This window comes from Archocentrus centrarchus, chromosome 11 (genome assembly GCF_007364275.1).
Source record: "Archocentrus centrarchus isolate MPI-CPG fArcCen1 chromosome 11, fArcCen1, whole genome shotgun sequence".
Taxonomy (NCBI): Eukaryota; Metazoa; Chordata; class Actinopteri; order Cichliformes; family Cichlidae; genus Archocentrus; species Archocentrus centrarchus.
In genome coordinates, this window is record NC_044356.1 from 11,446,531 (window position 1) to 11,464,856 (window position 18,326).

An 18,326-nucleotide genomic window follows, 5' to 3' on the forward strand; every position below is an offset into this window, starting at 1 on the left:
AGAAGCAGAAAGGAATGGAAGCAGTTTTTATCATATTTTAATATCAGATATTACAAGAGGGAAAAATTGGCCTGAGCTGTCCTCCACTATAATTAATTACATCAATCAAAAATATAACAAGCACAAAGTTAACTCATTTGCTTGCATTGCAGTTACAGTTTGTGTTGAATTATTAATTTGGGTTTCAGAATGTTGTAAAGCAGTGGCTGTATATGGCTATTTGGCAGAAACACAACATTAGTAAGATGTTATAATGCAAACAGCCCTAAGATGTCATATTAGTTTATGTTTTGAGTTTTTTGTGGTTTCATGCTCATACAAGAACTGTGAACTATGAACTGTTAGGGTTCTCCAGATATCTGCAAAAATTGTGTGTCTGACATTAGGATTTCAGCAGGCATTGCACAGAGTGCATTACAGGTGATGATTTTGTTAATATACAATATTAATTAGTGCAGCTTTAAGGCAAAGGTACACTCAGCATTATGTGCTGACGTGCAACAATTGTGCAGGAATAACCCTGCAAGAGAGTGCAGATGCTAATTTCCCCACTGACAGTAAACAACATGTCTCATGGAAGTGCAGCCAAACATTAGCAGGGGAAGTGGCGCTCCCTTTTTTGCCTGGAGATACTTGTTTTATTGCAGTTACTATAATGTTGCTATCATTATCTGTATTGCTCTTTCCTCCCACACAAACTGAGTGCATACCTGTTTTCTGGAGGTTGTTCAAATACATTGTGGGAGATATATGGGAAAGGCAGAGCAGATATAGATAAGGCAGCTTATGCCAAAATTTATTTTGCATAAAATACCTCAAGATTGTGTGCTTGATGACGCTCTCGATTCACGTCCTCAGTTTTCTTACTAGAATATTGTGAGAGCAGTGAGAATTTCCAAACTGGGTGGTTCGTTTAGGTAATCAACAACGCTGATAACAGTCTGCAGTATTCCTGTTTATGTTAGAAATGTCTTATACTGATGAATTACAGAGTTCTTAACGACGAAGGTGTGCCTACATTTTTCAAATTCACAAAGCAAAGAAAGCAATCACTCTCAGAGAAAGTGATTTTCTTCCACCCACACAGCAAACACGCTCAGAAATGTGCCTGAACATTACTGTATGCACACACGAGCATTTGCACGCTCAACTAGCTTGGATGCACCGGCGGAACTAATTGTTTGTAGAATTGATTTCTTATTTAATTACCAGACAGGCAAATTAGTTTAAACTTGAAATCCCAGAGCCACTCAAGAGGAATTAAAGTGTTTCCAAAAGTTTTCAGTAGAGAGGAAAATGAAATTTTCTTTCATGGTGATTGGTTATGTCGCTGAGAGGAAGGCTTTATTGCACTTGCACACGATTTATCTACTGAGTATACACAGTGTCCCCCCCCCCCAGAGAGAATTGTGAGAGCTTCATCACTTCCTTAATGCATCTCTTCCACTGGCCAAATTGAAAAGAGAATGTATATTTTCAATAGTGCACCTTTGGTAACTGCATCCAAATGCTGAAAACTGTTTCTTTAAGTTGTCACTGTGTGAGAGGATAATGATGCCATCAGTGGAAATGGTGCCTTCAGGGACAAAACGGATGCATGAGTCAGATTAAATGGAAATTGAGGAAAACACAAAGAAAATGTCTTTGGTTGTGTTTTTGTGCTGTTTGCTTATGATAATTCCATGCAAGTCACTTTCATATTGTTATATAAAAGTGACAGAATGCTTGCAACAATATAAAAATATGCAGTTACATTAGATAAACATTATTGCACTGGAAAATACATTTTATATTATATTAAATCATTTTCCTAGGCATTTTTTTTACCCTCACACGAAAAACAACACCTTCCAGCATAATATAGTCATTTCCAGATATAGGTTTCACTCATTTAGCGCTGGACAAGGCCATTTACACCCATTCTCATTGTTACCCTTTGTTCTTAAAGCTTCTACCTTTCTCAAAACCTTTCTTGGGTTTACATAACCATAATTAAAAAAGTTGTTTTCTACAATGAGAAAATAAAGTTGAAGTATTGATTCTTTGACTTTTCACTGTGATGAACTGGCTCAAAGTAGGTGACAAGGAGAGTCCACACAAGAGGTTTATTTAAATAAGAGTGAGCTGCAGGAAGGTGAGCTGCGTTAGCTAACAATTCTCCCATGCCAATTATTTGGCGGGTGTGGGAGCCATAAGGTTGGTTTTAGTGGTGCAGCGTAGGGAAAATAATCACTTGGATATAAATTGCAGTCATTTCTACTTTAAAAAGGCAAAGAAGATTTTGTGTGCAGGCTGTGATTAGCTGACCTGTGTTGGTGCTCTGCTCTTTCTGGATTTAGCCAACTGAATTCAATAAGAAATCACCAGATATTACATCAATGCTATCACAGCTGATTTCCAAACTCTAGGCCAGGGGTGCCCAAACTTGCGGCCCGTGGGCCGCTTCCGGCCACGCCCCCTTCTGGTCCGCGAATTGATGTCAAAAATAACATAAAATTTGGCCCTTTAAGTTATTTTTCACGGACTGGAAGTAGGGGACGGGGCCTGAGCAGCCCGCGGGCCGAGTTTGGGCACCCCTGCTCTAGGCAGTCTAAAGCTAATATATAGGTGGGATTTGATGAATTAATCTAATCAGGATAATCTGCTTAAATTCAAGCTGATGTTTGCTACCTTTGATGTAACCTAACATTGACCATGAACAGCATAGCTGCTCTGCACCAGTCCATCAATTACTGTAAACTTTATTATGGTAGTGCAAACTAACCACTTAACACTAAACTACAAAGTATTTTCATGCAACCGTTGAACAGAAAATTAATATATTTCAATTAGTTTTGCAGAATGCATGTATAGATCCAATATCTATTTTTTTTTTAAAAGTAAAAAGAATGGGAACATAACATGTAAGCTTTAAATTTCCAGTTTATCACATTTCACTGATCAGTCCTTGCCTTCTTTAAAAATAATCTTTTTCCCATCTTTGACTGAGGTTATCTCACATTCTTTTGTGTCCCAGGGAAATGCATCAGCTGCAGCTATAGCTAGCAGACACATTGTGTGACAAACTGCACAGTGTGTTTTTCCTGATATTTGTTGAGCTGTTAGAAATATTGCATTTGAAATTGCCTTCCTATTTTTACTTTATTACTCCCTTTATGCCCGCTCCTCTTCTGCAACACTAGCTAGATGCTGAAGTACGGTGATCACAGTTTAACATCTGCACCAAAAACACCACTCTGGATCCCAGAAAATTGATTTTGTTCCTGTGTGTGTGTGTGTGTGTGTGTGTGTGTGTGTGTGTGTGTGTGTGTGTGTGTGTGTGTGTGTGTGTGTGTGTGTGTGTGTGTGTACACTGCTCAGAAAAATGAACACTTTGAAAACACATCAGATTTCAATGCAAAAAAAATCATGCTTCATATCTATACTGATATGGATTGGGTAATGTGTTAGGAACGAAAGGGTATGGCTGACCCAACACCATACTGGTCATGCTGAACGATGGTACAGGTAGCATAATATTCTCCGTGGCTTCTACAGACCGTTTTCACATTTGTCATATGTGCTCAGGGTGAACCTGCCCTCATATATGAAAAGCACAGGGCACCATTGGTGGAATTCCCAATTTTGGTATTCTACTGCAAATGCCAGTCAGGCTCCACGGTGCCGGGCAGTGAGCACAGCATCTACTAGAGGACATTGGGCCCTCAGGCTGCCTTCAGTCAGAGACATTCACACCAGTGGCCTGCTGGAGGTCATTTTGTGGGGCTCTGGTAGTGCTCATCCTGTTCCTCCTTACACAAACGAGCAGATACCAGTCCTGCTGATGGGTCAAGGACATTCTATGGCCCTGTCCAGCTCTCCTACAGTAACTGCCTGTCTCCTGGAATCTCCTCCTGCTCTTGAGACTGTGCTGGGAGACAAAATACTTGTACTTCGTTACTTCTCACCTCTGCTATCTACTCACTGTAATAATCCTTTGAAATTCCCAAGTCCAGCATTATGTGGCTAAAGTAGTTTTCCAGCCCCGAAACCTTTTCCATTAGCATAAAATCTAGTGTTTGCAATTCTCTCCTGTTTAGCTTAAATATGTAGACTCAGAAGCTAAAAATTGTTCAGCACCGCAGTCTAAGAACAATGTTGTGTGCCTTATTAAGTCTCTTCTTCTTCACCATCTTGTTCTAATTTTGTCCAAAGATTTACACTTTAAAGCAGGTCAACAACATTAGCAGGTCAATCACACACAAATTCCTGGATCTAGCTTAAAAAAGCTAGCTAACATAACTCATACATAAGCAGCAGCAGGTATTATTTCAGCTCACAGGTTGACATTGGCTACCTACGTAGAGATACCCATTAAAAAAAAATTATCTCTTGTCTCATTAGACAACTTATATACCAAGTTGTCATCAAACCATTAACCAGAAATTTTCAAACCTTTTAAGGCTGCTTTACATTGAATGCCTCTTTGTTTTCCTCCATCTAATTTTGTGGTCACTCATTGGCGGTCAGTTTCAACAGAAGGCAACAAGCAGTGCCATCTTCAACACAACTGTTCAGCTAGCAAAAGAGCAGAAACCCGATAGTGAGAAATAAGATCCTATTACTCCACTGACAAAGGGAAACAAGAGTTGTCACTGTTTCAGAGCCATGGCGATGTGAGGTCATCATTATTCACCAACAGCTCTCAGGGTTTCTGTAGTGAGAGACAGAAGGTGAGAGAGAGAGAGACAGATAGAAAAGAGAAAACGCTGAGTGGAACACATTGCAGTCTTTTCCTTATTTTGAGCACCACTTCCCTGCTCCCTCTGTCTACATCATGGCTGTCCTCCCTGTTGTCGAGTCATCAAATTTCTGCGGAAAATGAGATTCACTGTGCCACGAAGACTGATGATCCCCTTTAACCTCGGCTACTGAAGCACTTTCCCCGTTCGAAAATAGCAGCCAAGCCTTTTTGTCTGTGCTATTTGAAGCCCCCCTCTCATATCTTATGTTTAAGTGCTGTTGACTTTGAACATGCCCTGTTTGAGTCTAGATAGGCGCCATATCAACCGAGAAACTTGAGTGGGACCATTTCCTTCAAGTATTCTCAAAGTACATTTTAAAGGCATATCCCAAGGGCAAATTGGATAGCACTGCGGTAATAGTATTGCTTTCTGCACATGAGCAGTATATCATTGGCTTAGGGGCTTGTCCTAGAATCAGAATTGTTGTGGTAACGCTAATTTCTCTCATGTCCATTGGCTTTGGTTACACTCCATGGAGAATTTTCACATGCTGTGGCTACACATCGAACTGTGATAACACGGTGGGACTGTGCAAGTTAAGCATGGGATACACTGCAACAGTGACAAACCAATATTTAAAAGCTAAATTTGTGTAAAAATTACGCGTCCCATTGCAGTCCAACTTTATTTAAAAAGCACATTTAAAATAACAGAGTTGACCAAAATGCCATACATAAAATAGGAGGGTCACACAATAAGAATATAATAAAAGGAGTAACTGGCTGGTAAGCCTCAGTGACCTTGAAGGGACATTAAGTATTAAAAGGTGAGCAGGATATTGAGGTGCCATCCCATTAAGAGATTTAAAAATATACAATAAAATCTTAAAAATCAATCCCAAACTGCACAGAGAGCCAGTGAAAAGGGGAGATGTGCTCTCGCTTTTACAGGTTCCACTAAGGAGGCATGCAGTAGCATTTTGGACCAACTGCTGGCCTGATTTACACCAACATAAAAGGCATTACGATAGTTGGGATGAGTTGCAATAAAGGCGTGTATAACCCTCTCAAAATTAGTAAAAGATGAGAAGGCCTTGACCTTAGAAAGAAGCCTTTGCCAGATATTTATGAATGAAGAATATGCACACCTCAGAAGTAGGGTTTTTTTTTTAAATGCAGTGATATTAAGGGTATATGAGAGAGGAGGTTATTTGTTTGTGTTAGATTCTTTAACTGATTTTATGTACACAGAAATCTTTAATCTGCCAATCAAAGGCTCATTTATGAATAAAATTAACCAATTTTTTCCCTCTCAGATGTTCTTGAGTTTATTTACATTTGCTTTTGTTGGCATACAGAGGTTACACTGTGCTACAAACTATTTATGGAGCTGATGGTTTTGGTAGAGGAGCTAAAGTAGTCAAATCCATGCTGGGGTTTCTAGAAATGATTGTTTAATAAAGGTTATGTGTGGATCTCTTTTCACTTTGCCAACCAAAGCCCAAGTGTTACCTCAGGACCTCGAGTAATTTGTTTTAATTGCAGAAGTTGCCTTAATCCCGTGCAATTCTGCCACATCTGTAATATGTAAAGAGGCAAACAAAAGGGGTAATATTAGCGATTATATTGAATTGTGCCTTACTTCTGCCTCTTTCCTGCTTAAAAAGTATTATAAATTGCCAAAGAAAATAATAAACGCTGCATTTTGGGTGCAAATTCTGGAGGCTTATGTCGACACACAGCACATGTATCCAGTAAGAGCACAGTCAAAGGCATCAGAAGACTGAAGACTCAAAGGATGTTGAAATGTGTGGCAGCACGCACTATGGGACATTTTGTTGTCAACAGCAATATCTGAGGCTCACAACCAGACTCTTTCTAATCGATACTTGTCATCGTATCCAAGGATAATATTGAAAAAACATATTGCTAAAACCTTTTGCTTATTCTGTGCAGATGGACAACTTGAAACACAGACCTGGGTGCTACCTGCTAATACTAATCAGTGCTAAAGGTATTAATTCACCGCACGGAGTCAAAGTATATCAGAGGTTTATGTATCCAGGTTAGTACCACAAATAAGATGACAATAAAAGTATTGTATAACTAGCTGAAACTTTTGTGCAGGTAAACATGGCCACTGTGTTTATTTGTGATTTTTTTTTTTTTTAGAGAGAGACACTTTCTTAGGGAATTGGAGATTAAAAGAATATCATCGCTGTACTAAGGGGAAAAAGGGTGAGGAAGAATCTCACAGAGTCAGACGGGGAAAAATCTATTCTGAGGGAACACAATGCTGGATGGCGTGCTCAAGCTAAATAAATTATCACGGGGGCTATTTTTAAGTTGAAGTGTAAATGCAGTAATCCTTGGAGCAGGAGCTGCGAAGAGCAACGCACAGAAACCACATCGGGGAATACAGCTCTGCCTTTATCTTCCCCTGCCGCCTGCCACACACTTTTTCCTCTTTCTTTTTTACTCCCTCACACACACATGCATCCTTCATTCCTCACATTTTCGGCCCATCCCAGCACTTCAATCTGTTCTCACTTTATCTGTTTCCCGTTTCCTTTTTCTTCCTCCTGCCTTTCATATGGTAAAAGCCTCTTTTCTGTGTCACAGTATTTTGCTTATCACTGAGCCCTCTATGGGGACTCCACCGAGGTCTATTGTAATAAACAATAACAGACCTTTGAACAAGACTGGGAGGGGAAACATGTAAGTGGCACGCAAAGAAGCAGCAGTCAGAGGATATTAGGCCGTAGTAGGTCATTCTGCAACTTGATGTATAATGCTAGGGCCTGATTTTCTTTAACTCATCTCCCTGCAGGACAACAGTACAAAGCCCAGAAAGAGTTTCACTGAAAAGCAGCATTGTGATGTTTTGGTATGAGGGAAGACACCCTCCCTTGTTGCTGTTTAACAGCACATAATGGAGTATCGTTAATCACGAGCGCAAGCTGAGGTTTTACAAGGTTAATGACGGCATAGCCAATCTCTCGGCTGTGTCCCATTCCTCAGGTATCTATCAGTGTCAGCAGAACCCTGTGAGCTGAGGGTTCATCATAGTTCTCTCATTGACTGTTCATTTGTCTTAAACTTTTCTCTTTTTTTTAGTCTATTTCCACTGTGATAGAGCCTTGGTACTGTATACTTTATCTGTCATTTTGCATTTCAAATGTGTAGCTGCAAATAACAGTTAGTTATATTCTTGCTTACTGTAGAAGATCCCTAAAGGTTGACTTTAGGGATGTTCCTAGTGACAAGTTTGCTTAAAATAAAAGGAAAAAAAAATAGATTATTAGAAATAGACTATTCTGAAAGATGGAAAACCCTCATACAACATATAAGGGTTGTTCTACAGTTGGAGGACAAAAATTGTCCAGTTGTCCAAAAAATTGAACAGTAATTTCATAATTTTCTGTCATGTAATTAAGAACAACAAATAATAAACCATAAAAAATCAATTTGTGCAGCTCAGGCATCAAAGGTACACATTTTATGAGATACTTTAGTTGATATGTGTGCTATGCTTTATGTAACTACATGTACCCTTGACTTTCACAGAGCGGAGGGCTGTAATGCACTGTGAAAGTCAAGGATATTTGTAGTCATGTTATAAAGGTCATGTTATAAATACAGGAAGGAAACTGAAATTAATTTGCCTTCTTTTGATAATATGGGTAACAGGATTGTGTTGGTTAGAATGACACATTGTCTAGTCAGAAAATAAAGGAAAAATCCAAACTCTATCAAAAAAAAGAGGTGTTAGCGCATGACTCGCTCGTGTAACTTTCTCTTTGTTGTGTCATCTCACTCTTTTGTCGCTACCTTTTCCAGATTAAACAGGTTGCAGTAGCATAGGTGCACATATGTTGTGCGGGACACAACTTGCAGTACATAGTTACTGTTATTTAAAATATGCTGATGGTAACAAAAAAAAAAACAATGGCTTAACAATTATGAGACAACAAAATCAATCAATCAGCAAAAAAAAAGTAGGTTTATAACTTATTTTGATTGTTATATTTGACGTGCAATTTGGTTATCAAAAAGTGTCATTTTGGGGGTTCTTCAGCTATTCTGCATTTTAAATAATACTTTGGAACCACTTTTTAACAACTAGGTCTACATTTTGTTTCAGGATAAGTGTAAAATACACAACAAATATATGTTTTAGTATTTTGTGCATTATGTATTATATTCAAATTGATGGGTGGGACAGAGAACGTCCTGCCTTTGTTGATTGGCACATGGTGCATTTAAAAATCTTTAAATCTTTTGCTAAGACCTCTAATCACACAGATGATCATCGCACAGATGAACTGTTTCCTTCTTTGTTGTTTTTATTGATTTATTCTTGTTTGTTGTGGTAGTTTTGTTAACATCAGAAAATCATGGCTTTGTTTCATTGGTTCAGTTTTATTGTTCATTTCTTGTAAAAGGCTTCTCGTGGCCCACCTGCTGTGCCTTAATGGCTCACTAGGGGGCCGTGGCACTCACGTTGGGCTCCAGTGATCTAAAAGCACATGAACAGAAATTTCCACACATCCATCCAACACAGCCATGCTTAGAAATATAGATACACAAAAATGTCAGCATATTTGTTCTGAAATAAATGAGGAGCTTGTTTTTACTGTTTCACTTTTTCTTTAAAGGCCTTAAGGGCCACGACAGCTTTGTTTCAGGGAAGATAACCTGCATGATAGAGCAGCATGGTGCTGAGCTCAGTTTGACAGTGCCCTGCTGAGCAACTAAAGGAAGCTGAACCGTGGAGGCAAGGTCTGTGCATGTGCAAAGTGTGAGTGTGTGTCACTGTATGTGTTGGCAGGTGACACTGGAAAAGGCACAGTAGCAAACAAATCCAACTTGACACAAGTTAGAATACCAAAATACAAGCACTTTGAGGACTTCCATTCCCCCCCCCCCCCCCCCCCCCCCCCCCCTCTCTCTCTCTCTCTCTCTCTTACTTGCTCTGCATAAAATAAACTTATTTACTTAACCTCTCTGGGTTACGCTGATGAGGAGCTCTGCTTTATAGAGATAGATGGAGAGAAGGAGAAGGGGAAACATCCCGTCAGTTGTTTATGTTGTTGAAATCAGGGCAGGAAGAGAAGCAGGCTCTGACTCGCAGAGTAAGATGACCTATTTTGAACACATGCTGGAAGACGAGGCTCTATAAAACTTATCTGAGCACCACCGAGGTTAAAGTATATACATGTCTGAAATAAGTATATTGTATATTGGGATGTATTAATGGCTTACAAAGGAGAAGGCAATAAATTCTCCTAGTAAGGTGCCACCAAACTGCTTATACATGATCTAAAAGGCTCTCAGATTCTACTGGAGGGACTGAACATCATTCTTCCAAAAGATATTCCCTCACTTGGTGCTTTGATTGTAGTGGAGAGACTAAGACATCTGACACCTTGTTCCAAAATTCATAGGTGTTCAATTGCAGGCCATAGGAGATGCTTTTAAAAGTCAGCTAAATGCGGTTAACCATGATTGTGTGTTTGGTATAGTGATTATCTTGTACCAAGAAATTACTCCAGCGAGAGTAAACTGAGTTAAATTTGTTGGCGTATTTGTGTATTTATTGGACTGGATTCAGCCACACATTTATGCACATTTGTTGCAATAATAATCTGTGCGTGGGACTGACTCAAAATAAACTACAGTGCCCACATTCATTGTAATGAAGGAACCTGTTAGTCACTGTAATGCCGCGGCTCAGTTGTATTATTTCAGTTTTTTGGAGCTCCTGCCTTGGCAGTCTTTTACTATATAGATGACACTCAATGCAGTGGATTTGTCTTTCCATTGGAATTGTTGATAATGCAGAACATCCCATTTTAATGTTACCCAGCAGGAGGACAAGACCACTCTATACGGGCTGGATCCAGCCTGCACAGAGAAGATAGTTCAAAGCAGGACGGACAGAATCAGTGCAACTGCGTCCTCATTTACATTTTCACATGGAGACGTGGCACGCAGCAGAGAGGCAGCAGATGAAGCTGCACACTGAGGTGTGCTTTGATTGAACAAGCAAGACAGCTCTGATTACAAATGCATGGGTGCGAGCTGTAGAAGGGAAGAAGAAGAAGAAGAAGAAGAAAAAAGACAGAGATGACAGCGTGAGTGAAGTATGGCAGGAAGGCAGATGGAGAAAATTTGATGATCTGGACATTTAACTCCTTGTTTCTATAAAGCTGCTCATGTGTTAATAGAGGCAAATCATGTTCATCATTCATACCAGTGGCACAGAAGAGTGAGCCGCTGTTGATATAAGAGCGTTTGTGTGTATGCGCGGTGTGCCTGCAAGCTTTTATGTTTGAGCATATGGGCATGAGACAGAATCCGTGTGAATTACACAGTGAAACAGTGCATTAATAATATATCAGGTTTCCCTATGCATGGACCATAAATGTGAAAAGTAGGTTTTGTAATTGGTGAGTTTAACCAGAGACAAACTAAGTCTTCTCTGCCTCTCATTCACACGCACACACACACGCATGCCTGCGATTACACACCACAGAAGCATGCCGAAATCATAATTTTCTGTCAGATGCTGGGGCACACACACACACACACACACACATGCGCCACACTTATGTCAGGGAGGCATTCACATGCTGCTCAGTTTAATTTAGGTTTGGCAGATTATAGTAATTATGTTAAAGAAAAGATTTTTCAAAGTACTTTGCCCTTTTCTGTCCTTGAAGACTGAAACAGTGCTGGCTAAAGGATGCTCATGCTCCACTTTTTACTCTTATTTTTAACTAGATTGCAAAATATAGTCAAAGAAAGTATCTACGAGCAGTGTTGGTTTTATTGTTTTGCATGGTTTTATGGCAACAATGTGTGACATTCAGAAAATGGTTTCCTAGTCATAACCACAAACTATCCTTTATGTTAAGATGCTGAGTGTGTGTGTGTGTGTGTGTGTGTGTGTGTGTGTGTGTGTGTGTGTGTGTGTGTGTGTGTGTGTGTGTGTGTGTGTGTGTTGTGGCAGCCAATGGAGGCGCAGTGACACCGACCTAAATTGGAAATACAGAGTATGTCATTGAACTGCACCTCTGGGCCTGCTCTCTATTTAGCGCTATGTCAGAATAATGTGTTTACATACACTCTGTGCATGTGCTCTGTGTGTGTGTGGGCGCGCGCGCGGGTGTGTGCGTGTGTGTGCGTGTGTGTGTGTGTGTGTGTGTGATAGCCAATGTAAACTACCCATGAAATTAAGAGTTTTTTTTTCTTTTTTGTTGTGTAAATGCAGACGTTGGCTTCTGCGTGTGACAATGCAAACTATCCTTGAAATTAAGATGTAGACCAGGAGATGAGTGCATGCATGTGCGTGCATGCATGCATGCGTGTGTGTGTGTGTGTGTGTGTGTGTGTGTGTGTGTGTGTGTGTGTGTGTGTGTGTGTGTGTGTGTGTGTGTGTGTGTAAACCGATAGCTCTGAGTACTCTCACCATCCTCAGAAGACAGAGAAGGGAGGGCAGGATTTGAAGAACATTTCGAACATGCTGACAGCTTGTCAGGGCCCTCCTACGACTGTAATGAATTTCAGCCTTTTGTGGTGTGTGGTCCCACTGCACCGATAAGCCTTGGCACTAATACAGTTAACAAGGAATAAGAGTATGTGTGCAGTTTTGTGTGTGTGTGTGTGTGTGTATGGGCTGACATGGTGTTTACATGCTTCTGAGCAGAAAAAGCTTGATGCTTCGCAGTAACGTGATGATAAATTTTATGTGGTTACGTGGAATAATAGGCAGGCTGAATGAAATGAACAGTCTTTAATGCCTGCATGTATTTATCTTTTATACTAAAATGCTTTTTTTGCTACTGTGCATTATAGTGGTAATAATGTCCTTTTTACAGGTGCAAGTCTCATCTAAAAATGATATGCTGTATTTATAATCCAAGGCTTTGCCAAGAATGAAGCAAGCACAGAATGGTGTGCTCATTTATAGCACATCATCTAGTCACTCACCACCTACACTCCTTAGACAAGCTAATCATTGTTGAACATTAATCAAGTATATTTGTAACAGTATTTAACATTGCAGTGCTTTTATTTATATGACTGAGGGTTAGTTTAGTAACCTCAGTAACCTTTTGTTAAGTTTTATGTCTTAACTCTGTCATTTTATCTTCTGTTTTATGTTAGTTGATTATTTTTAGATGTACAGCACTTTGGTCAACAGTTGTTTTTAAACGTGATGTAGAAATAAGCTTGATTGACTCGACTAGTAACCTTTAGTAACCTTTACTTGCCCGGACTCGTCTACTACGCAGCCATGCTGCTGTAATAGTTGCAGCATGAGGAGGGTTGCATCAGGAAGGGCATCCAGCATAAAATCTTAGTCAAATCAAACATGCAGATCATAAAGAATGAGATTTACATTCTGGATTGGTCGGGGCCATGGTTAACGACGATGGCCTCAGGTGCTGTTGGTCAACAGTGTGCTGGTGGAAACTGTGCTACTGTTGGCCAAAGATAAAAGAAGAGGAGAGGGAGTGAAAGAGAAGGAAAGGTAGGAGCGTGGAGCTGAGAGTAGGGACTCTAAATGTAGGGACTGTGAAGGGTAAAGGTACAGTACAAGTTTGGACACATCTTCTCATTCATTTTATTTTTTTTTTTCCTACATTGTAAATTAATACTGAAGTCATTCCGACTATGAAGGAACACATATGGAATCATGTAGTAAACTTAGTGTTAAATGAACCAAAAGCATGTTTTAGAGTTCAGATTGTTCAAAGTCGGCACCTTTCGCTTTGATTTGCACACTCCTGGCATTCTCTCAATCAGCTTCATGAGGTCATCACCTGAAATGGTTTTCCAACAGTCTTGAATGAGTTCCCAGATGTGCTGAGCACTTATTGGCTGCTTTGCCTATTCATCCCAAACCATCTCAGTTGGGTTTAGATCTGGTGATGGTGGAGGCCAGGTCATCTGACACAACTCTCCATCACCCTCTTTCTTAGTCAAATAGCTCTATGCCTGGAGGCATATTTGGGGTCATTGTCCAGTTGAAAAACAAATGATGGGCCCACTAAGCACAAACCGGATGGGATGGCATGTCACTGTAGAATGCTGTGGTAGCCATGCTGGTTAAGTGTGCCTTGGATTTTGAATAAATTGGCAACAGTGTCACCAGCAAAGCACCCCCATACCATCACACTTCCTCCTCCATACTTCACGGTGGGAACTACACATGCAGGAACCATCCGCTCACCTTTTCTGCGTCTCACAAAGACATGATGGTGTTTGGAACCAAAAATCTCAAATTTGGACTCATCATACCAAAGGACAGTTTTCAGCTGGTCTAATGTCCATTCCTTGTGTTCCTTGGCCCAAGCCATTCTCTTCCTCTTGTTGTTCTTCCTTAGAAGTGGCTTTTTTGCAGCAATTCGACCATCAAGTACAGATTCATGCAGTCTTCTCTGAACAGTTGATGTTGAGATATGTGCTAACTCTGATGAACTTATCCTGTGCAACAGAGGGAACTCTTGGTCTTCCTTTCCTGGGGCGGTCCTGGTGAGAGGCAGTTTCATCATAACATTTGATGGTTTTTGTGACTGCGCTTGAGGACACTTGAATTTTTTTTTATGAGTGAAGATAGTGTATTGAGAGATTGGAGGGAGTTATTTATGGAGCTGATGAATGCAGAAAATGAGAGAGAGGTGAGCAGTAGTATGGCTTCATGCCAAGAAAGCACTACAGATGTGATATTTGCTTTGAGAGTATGAACGGAGTATGAAGTATAGAGGTCAGATTTTCATTGGGAGTGACCAGGAATAAACAGGATTAGAAATTAGTATATCAAAGGGACAGCTCAGGTTGAGCAGTTTGGAGACAAAGATAGAGAGGCAAGGTTGCGATAGTTTGGGCATGTGCAGAGGAGGGATAGTAGATACATTAGACATAGGATATTGAAGATGGAGCTGCCAGTAAGGAGGAAAAGAGGAAGACCTCAGAGGAGGTTCATGGATGTAGTGAAGGAGGGCATGCAGATGGTAGGTGTGACAGAGGAGGACGCGAGCGACAGGGTGAGATGGAGGCAGATGATCCATTGTGGCACCCCCTAAAGGAAACTGCTGATAGAAGATGGAGATGGAGAAGATGGGGTTTAACATTCTTGCTGAAATACAGTACCAGTCAGGTGAGTGTGTCCAGACTTTTGACTGGTACTGTTTGCAAGGCCTTCCCTGAGAAAGACATCATCTGGATGGGAGCATATGTTTCTCTAAAACCTGTATAAACCTTTCAGCACTGATGGTGGCTTTCCAGATGTGCAAACTACCAATACCAATGGCTCTGATACAACCCTTTACCCTCAACGATGCATGCTTTTTAACTGAGCGCCGATAACAAGCTGGATGGTCCCTTTCCTTCTTAGTCTGCAGGACAGAGCATCCATGTTTCCAAAAAGATTTTCATATTTTTATTAGACTTACCGCAGAACAGTGTTCCATTTTAATTGAGCTTTGTCCCAGAGAAGACAGCAGCGTTTCTGGATAATGTTCACATGTGGCTTCTTCTCTGCATGACAGAGGTTTAACCTGCTTTGTGGATGGCACTGTGTTCACAGACAGTGATTTCTGGAAGTGTTTCTGAGCCCATGCAGTGATTTCCATGACAGAATCGAGCATGTTTTTTAAAGCAGTGCTGTTTGAAGACCCAAAGATCACGGGCATACTGATTTTTGGCCTTGTCCCTTGCACATAGAGAATTTGAAACTTTTGATATTTTGTACTGTCAATAATGAGATATTCAGAGTCTTCACAGCTTCACACTGAGGAACAATATTCTGAAATTGTTCCACAATTTGTGGATGCAGTTTTTTTGGGGGGGGGTGGCATGTTGGTGACCCTTCTGAGAAACTGTGGGGATAAAAAGAACATCTTAGAGAGGCAATCATGTTACTGACCTGTTGCCAATGAACCTGATTCATTGCAAAATGCCCCCCCAGTTGTTTCTTTTTAATACCACTTACTTTTCCAGCATTTTGTGACCTCTATGCCAACTTTTTTTGAGACATGTTGCTGCAATCAAATTTAAAAATGAGCTAATATTTTTCAATATAATATTAGTTAATTGTAATATTTTTTATGAAATGGTGAAATAGCTCACTTTTAATAGATTATTATGAAAAGACCCAACCATAACTCATGATGCATCACAGCATTTTTCCATGATCTCTTTTTTTTTTTCTTTTTTAAACAAGGAAAAAGACGAACACTGCCTTTTTTTTCTCTGCCACATTCATACTGTTACAGTGGTGGATGCTCACATTAAACAGACAAATATTGGTGGCAGCATAATACAGTATGTACAAGTAATCTTTGTGAGCTAAAAAAAGCTCGGGCTTCAGACTGTTCTGTTTCAGACGGGGATACACCAAGGACCTGTGTGTGTGGTGGATCATAAAGACACACATCACACATATTTGTAATGAGTACTGTTGCAGTACATTAAAGTATTGTACTTCAAAGATCTGAACAGCACTTTTAAAAGTTTTATAATGCTAACAAATTCTCAGCTTTGTGTTGGCTGTTTGCCGTGAGTTTCCTGTTGAAAAGACTAACGTATAAAGTCACAAATCTGTTGCACCAAGCTCTGTATACATACACACACACACACACGTACACACACACATGCACAAAAGCTGTTGTCAGAGGCAGGGTTGGCATGTATCTTTGTGCCTTGTCTTCACATGCTTTGACTGAGCTCTAAATGTCACTTGTCTCTCTCCGCTTCATCTGCCTGACTCATCCTCCTTGTCTTCACTCTGCATTTGAAGTGCTTCTCTGTGTGTGTTAGTGTGTGTTTAGTGTGTGTGTTTGTGTGTGTGTGTGTGTGTGAGTGTGTGTGTGTGTGTGAGAGAGAAAGAGAGAGACACTACCATGTGCTGGTGTGTACACGTTTGATGGACACACTGCTGCTCTCCACCTCCCTTTGTACGGCTCCTGCAAGCACAATGATGCCCACTGCATTGATTTTCTCGTGCCATTTTATAATTATGTCTCCTCTTTTCATTCGTCCTCCCCCCTCTCTCTCTCCCACTTTCTGTCTTTTATCCTGTCTCTCTTATCTCGCCCCTCTCTCTTCTATTTTTCTAATTCCACCCACCCCACCCCACCGCCACCCGCCACCCCACCAGATCCATTTTTATGCCTCACTGTGCCCATGCTTGTTATCTCAGCCCTTTCTGTGTTTTTTTCCTCTGTTTGATCTCAACTTCTTAATTTCCTCTCTCATCTACGTCACTTTGCTTGGTTTCATTTTGAACCCTTCTTCCCGCTCCTCCAGAGATGATCCTCATCGGTTCTCTTTTTGCTCTTCAGTTTTTATCTTATTTTTCTCTTTCTTGTCATTTCTGATTTCTCTAAACCCCGTCTCTGCTGGGACTGTGTTTTCCTTCTGTTTTCTGAAGATTTTTTTTTTTTCCCTCCTAAACTTTTTCCAATGTTCTCTCTTTTTTCTGTAGCCTCTCTGGAGTGCACTCCGTCTTCACCATAGATTGATGGAGAAGGACTTCCCAGTCACAAAAAGGACGCTGACACACATCGCCTTGTCGACATCCACCTAGACTTCTTCCTGGACCTATCGCAACTCTTCATCTCGCACCTTTAGTCTCCGTCCTCTATTTCTCCACAGACTGACTGATCTGGATAGAAACCCTGCTTTTCTCCCAGCCACTCCTTTGAAACCGCACAAGTTCTGACTCGCTGTTTCCTCACAGTTCAAACAATTGCTCGTAGAGTCTGGCCAGTAGTTTCCATTATAGGCGCCCCATCCCCAGTCATTTCTGACCTTTGCAGCCAAACCTTCACCAGACCTCTCAAGCTATGAGGGAAGTCACTCCCTCTCCTTCAAGATAAACACATAAGCCCCCCAAAACTCCTCTCTAGCCTTGCAGGGTCTCCTAAAAGCATTTTAAAACAGAGTAAATTTCTGCTTTGTGGTTGGACAGTAATATTATTGTCTGTGCTTTTAAGGATCTTATCCCAGTACGCCCCCCCCCCCCACCCCCCCCCCCCCCCCCTATCCTCACAGTAAAAAAAAGTGACACCTTCAGTAGAACCGACTTTATAATCTGTCACTCAAACATGAGTCCTGGTCTGTTTGTGGCATGTTAGCTCCTTCATCGTAGCACTTTAATGTGTGTTTTCTCCCATGCGTACTCTTGTGCTGTACTACTGATCCCAGTTCTGCCCCGCTGTGGGCTTTCAGAAAGGCAGCAAAAAAGACTGTCCATAGGACTGCTATTATACTACACTATACTTCCCTTTCTACCTTTCTCCAGACTGTACTTCCTCAACCACAAGAGGGTAACACCAAAACACACACAACCACGTATGTGCTTTAGTGTCCCTCCTCCTTCTCATTCTATGCATAGATCCTGTAAACGGTGTTTGACAACATCTGGTGAAGCATCCATTGTGTTTCCTTCTGCTCTCTGTATTGTATATATCTACAGGTAGACAGTAAGCCTGAGAGAACTTCACTGTGAAAACAACCAACATTTAGCAGGGGAGCAAAGACTGAACCCTGCATCACTTTAGGTATGCTTAAGTTGGCTCCCTGAAGTGAA

General features: G+C 40.7%; 1 protein-coding gene across 1 annotated transcript in view; it reads left to right on the plus strand.

The window, feature by feature from the left end:
• Window positions 1-17,753, plus strand: part of samd12 (sterile alpha motif domain containing 12) — a 115,483-nt gene extending 97,730 nt beyond the window's left edge. Inside the window, exon 5 of the mRNA XM_030741820.1 lies at window positions 17,220-17,753. Coding sequence (XP_030597680.1) covers window positions 17,220-17,251 — 32 coding nt within the window. The 3' untranslated portion in view covers window positions 17,252-17,753. The remainder of the gene's footprint in view (window positions 1-17,219) is intronic.
• The last annotated feature ends 573 nt before the right edge of the window (window positions 17,754-18,326 follow it).